The following is a 4,895-nucleotide window of genomic DNA, read 5'->3' as shown; positions in this document are numbered from 1 at the left end:
CTTTGGGATTTTGTTTTTTTAGCTGTATAGTTAATCAACAATGTAATTCGACTTAAGAGAGCTCTAAGAAATTTTTATGTTTCTTCTTCTTCTGGATATGTAGAGAGTGCTAGGACTTGGAGGGGATTTTTCGGACTCCGCGTGCGATTTTGAAAGGGAAACTTGATAAAACAAGCTTGATAAAGCATGTGATTTGAAAACCAAACTATGTGTTTGGTTCCCTTAGGAAAACCAAGCATCTCACCATGTAAAATGTCAAAATTACCCTTAAATGAATTTTTTTTTTCAAAATCAATCCTTCACTCACTCACTCCTCTTCCCTTCCCTTCCCTCACGTGTGGTTTTTCAATTCTGAAACAAAAAAAAACGCACAGCCCTCCCATACCTTCCCTTTTCAATTCAAAACCCAAAAAAAAAACCCGCTCATCCCGTCCCAAACCCCCACGCACGGCCAACCTCCACGCACGGCAAACCCCCACGCACGAATGGGTAAGTTTCGATCCCTAATTCGACGATTTTTTGTATTTTATGTGTTTGATTTCCTGAAAAAAAAAGAGTTTGAGTTCGTCATGTTGGATCCAGAAAAAAGTTCGAAATTGTTGTCTGTAATTTCGAACTTTATAGCTGTTATTTCGATTGCATTTCGAAGGTTACGATGCCCACGCCCTAATTCGTTTAAACTCAAATTTTTTGAGCCTTCTATGTAGTTAAACAGTTGAGAGAAGAAAAATGGGTAAGTTTCGATCCCTAATTCGATGATATTTTGTAAGAGAGATGTTTGATTTCCTGAGAAAAAGAGTTTGAGTTCGTCATGTTGGATTCAGAAAAAAGTTCGAAATTGTTGTCTGTAATTTCGAAGTTTATAGCTGTTATTTCGATTTCATTTCGAACTTTTTAACTTGAAATTGTTGTCTGTAATTTCGAAGTTTATAGCTGTTATTTCGATTTCATTTCGAACTTTTTAACTTGAAATTGTTGTCTGTAATTTCGAAGTTTATAGCTGTTATTTCGATTTCATTTCAAACTTTTTAACTTGAAATTGTTGTCTGTAGTTTCGAAGTTTATAGCTGTTATTTCAATTTCATTTCGAACTTTTTAACTTGAAATTGTTGTCTGTAGTTTCGAAGTTTATAGCTGTTATTTCGATTTCATTTCGAACTTTTTAACTTGTACAGATTTGACTTCTAATGTATACTTTTTAACTTCTTAACAGGTTCAAACGTTAATATATGTTGTTTATTTGATGGTATTTGGGTGAACAAAGGTACAAAATGGGAATATACTAATGAATCGCGATTCGAACTGCGTGCACTCGCGAAAGACATATCTCGGGCGGAGCTATTAATCGCTATGTACGAAGCCTTTTGTGTCGATGAGTCGTTATACGATTTGAAACTTGAAGCTGCGTATGTTTGGGCTGGAAGACCAATGCCTCCTCTAATTTTGGCATCGGACGCTAGTGTGACGTCATTTATGTTAGAGAATTCTGGTCACTCCAAGCTGAGGATTTCCTTGTGCGTAACACCCGTGAATTTCAGTAATTTTTTGTCAAGGATTTCAGAGTTTTCAGTTAGTTTATGTGCATGATTTCAGACATTTCAGTTCATTTTTGTAATGGATTTCAGACATTTCAGTAATTTTTTGTCAAGGATTTCAGAGTTTTCAGTTAGTTTATGTGATGAATTTCAGACATTTCAGTTATTTTATGTGTTTGATTTCAGAGTTTTCAGTTAGTTTATGTGATGGATTTCAGACATTTCAGTTATTTTATGTGTTTGATTTCAGAGTTTTCAGTTAGTTCATGTGCTTGATTTCAGACATTTCATAGTATTTTTGTAATGGATTTCAGACATTTCAGTTATTTTATGAGTTTGATTTCAGAGTTTTCAGTTAGTTTATGTGCTTGATTTCAGACATTTCAGTTCATTTTTGTAATGGATTTCAGACATTTCAGTAATTTTTTGTCAAGGATTTCAGAGTTTTCAGTTTGTTTATGTGATGAATTTCAGACATTTCAGTTATTTTATGTGTTTGATTTCAGAGTTTTCAGTTAGTTTATGTGCTTGATTTCAGACATTTCAGTTCATTTTTGTAATGGATTTCAGACATTTCAATTATTTTTTGTCAAGGATTTCAGACATTTCAATTATTTTTTGTCAAGGATTTCAGACATTTCGGGTTATTCATGTATACATTACAAACCAAAATATCATCCAAAAAACTAGTCTTCAAAACTACCAAAGTAATTATCAAGAAACATTACAAACCCAATTTTCATCCAAAAAACTAGTCCCTAACACTATCAAAGTAATTTTCATCACCCTTTTTTCAGGCTTTTCAGTTTGGCTGTGTTCAACGGAGTGTAATCATCATGCTTTATGGGCCGCTTGCTCTTTCTCTTCGAAACTACACAATCCAACATAAAATAATTAAAAAGCACATAAACCATGAAATATAGGCAAAACAGTTTGAAAATTGAGAACTTACCATAGACGCGGATAGATTCTTTCGCCGGAGGGTTGACGAAGTCGTCGTCGTCGTCATCGGGGGCTGCCACAGAGGTTGCCGTCGTGGGGGCTGCCACGGTGGTTGCCGTCACGGGGGCTGCCACGGTGGTTGCCGTCACGGGGGCTGTCACGGTGGTTGCCGTCTCGGTGGCTGCCACGGGGGCTTCCGTCTCGGGGGCTGCCGTCTCGCTTGCCGTCTCGGGAGCTGCCACGGTGCTTGTCGTCTCCGGGGCTGCCACGTTGCTTGTCGTCTCGGGGGCTGCCATCCATTCGTCATCATCGTCTTCCTCTTCATTGATGCCGTCACCTTCATCCTTGTCTTCCTCACCATCATCGTCTTCCTCTTCATCATCTTCATCGTTGTCATCATCTCCATCGTTGACATCATCTTCATCGTCGTCTTCCTCACCATCTTCTTCTTCTTCACCATTACCGATATCATCATCCGGAGGGTCCAAAGTTTCATCATGAATATTGACAGCTTCGTCAGGGTCAAAAAATAAACCTTCATCATTCACCACTGGCAAAAATTATGTCACAAAACACCAAAAATTAATAACTAATATTCGAAACAGTATATAAAAAAAGCCATAAAACTCCGAAATCATTAACAATATAAAACTAAAAACTTCGAAACTACAGACAACAATTTCAAATTAAAAAGTTCGAAATGAAATCGAAATAACAGCTATAAACTTCGAAACTACAGACAACAATTTCAGGTTAAAAAGTTCGAAATGAAATCGAAATAACAGCTATAAACTTCGAAATTACAGACAACAATTTCAAGTTAAAAAGTTCGAAATGAAATCGAAATAACAGCTATAAACTTCGAAATTACAGACAACAATTTCAAGTTAAAAAGTTCGAAATGAAATCGAAATAATAGCTATAAACTTCGAAATTACAGACAACAATTTCGAACTTTTTTCTGGATCCAACATGACGAACTCAAACTCTTTTTCTCAGGAAATCAAACATCTCTCTTACAAAATATCATCGAATTAGGGATCGAAACTTACCCATTTTTCTTCTCTCAACTGTTTAACTACATAGAAGGCTCAAAAAATTTGAGTTTAAACGAATTAGGGTGTGGGCATCGTAACCTTCGAAATGCAATCGAAATAACAGCTATAAAGTTCGAAATTACAGACAACAATTTCGAACTTTTTTCTGGATCCAACATGACGAACTCAAACTCTTTTTTTTTTCAGGAAATCAAACAGATAAAATACAAAAAATCGTCGAATTAGGGATCGAAACTTACCCATTCGTGCGTGGGGGTTTGCCGTGCGTGGAGGTTGGCCGTGCGTGGGGGTTTGGGACGGGATGATCGGGTTTTTTTTTTTTTTTTTGGGTTTTGAATTGAAAAGGGAAGGTATGAGAGGGCTATGCGTTTTTTTTGTTTCAGAATTGAAAAACCACACGTTAGGGAAGGGAAGTGAAGATGAGTGAGTGAGTGAAAGATTGATTTTGAAAAAAAAAATCATTTAAGGGTAATTTGGACATTTTACATGGTGAGATGCTTGGTTTTCCTAAGGGAACCAAAACATGGTTTGGTTTTCAAATCACATGCTTTATCAAGCTTGCTTTATCAAGTTTCCCTTTTGAAATCCCAAGTCGACTAGAGTCTAATTACGCACTAATTATATTTAAAAAACGGATTATATATCTCCTAATGGGCAAGCCCAAGAAAGATCTCTTGTTAAAAGCCCATTCCCACAATCTCGGCCCAATCCGGCCCGTTTAAGAATATTAATTGAACAATGCACGACCCGAACGGAGGGAAAATTTGGTACGACAAATTAAAAACTAGAAATCTCAAAGCTTTTGTTTCAGTAATGGCTTCGGGTTCAGAACAATTGTCGAAGACACCGGTGCTTCACCGGGACGATGCCGATGAAGAAGACGAAAATGTTAAGCAGCTCAGACAATGCTCTCTTCTCTATCTGGCTCTACAGGTTTTTAATATTATATATATAATTTTATTTTTTCGTTTCAGAGTTTTGATCATTCTATAACCCTAGATTCTAATTTCATTCCGTCGTTTTTGTTCCGATTCTTTCTTATTTTTAAGGATTGTCTCGTGAAGACCGATAGGAATTGGAAGTCTTGCCAATTAGGTCAGTGTTGTAACGTTTTTTTGAGTGTTTGTTATTATTGTAAAGTGGATATTTAGTTTATTGACTGGTATACGGAATTGTATGTTCAGAGGTTCAAGCTTTGAAATCTTGCCATGACAGACAGCAGAAGAAGGACGAAGAACCACAATAAGGATTGACCAGTGATTTATTTATTGTTATTCAGAAATGTATTAGAGGAATTGAGTTTTGATATTTGAGGACTTGAATGGAAATTTCGGAAAAATAATACATTTTTTTTTGTTAA

The 4,895-nt window shown here is 36.3% G+C and overlaps 1 protein-coding gene across 1 annotated transcript; it reads left to right on the top strand.

Moving 5' to 3' along the window:
- The first annotated feature begins 4,294 nt into the window (after positions 1-4,294).
- LOC149380130 (Cox19-like CHCH family protein) lies at positions 4,295-4,895 on the top strand. The gene is made up of 3 exons (XM_089603661.1): positions 4,295-4,468; positions 4,585-4,630; positions 4,720-4,895. Exons 1-3 carry the CDS (start codon positions 4,349-4,351, stop codon positions 4,779-4,781), a joined length of 228 nt encoding a protein of 75 aa, XP_089459787.1. The 5' UTR covers positions 4,295-4,348; the 3' UTR covers positions 4,782-4,895.

This window comes from Urtica dioica, chromosome 12 (genome assembly GCF_054948205.1).
Source record: "Urtica dioica subsp. dioica isolate 48M chromosome 12, U.dioica_male_clone48M_v1_H2, whole genome shotgun sequence".
Lineage (NCBI taxonomy): Eukaryota > Viridiplantae > Streptophyta > Magnoliopsida > Rosales > Urticaceae > Urtica > Urtica dioica.
The sequence above is the reverse complement of the archived record's forward strand: the minus strand, read 5'-3'. Positions and strand labels throughout refer to the sequence as shown.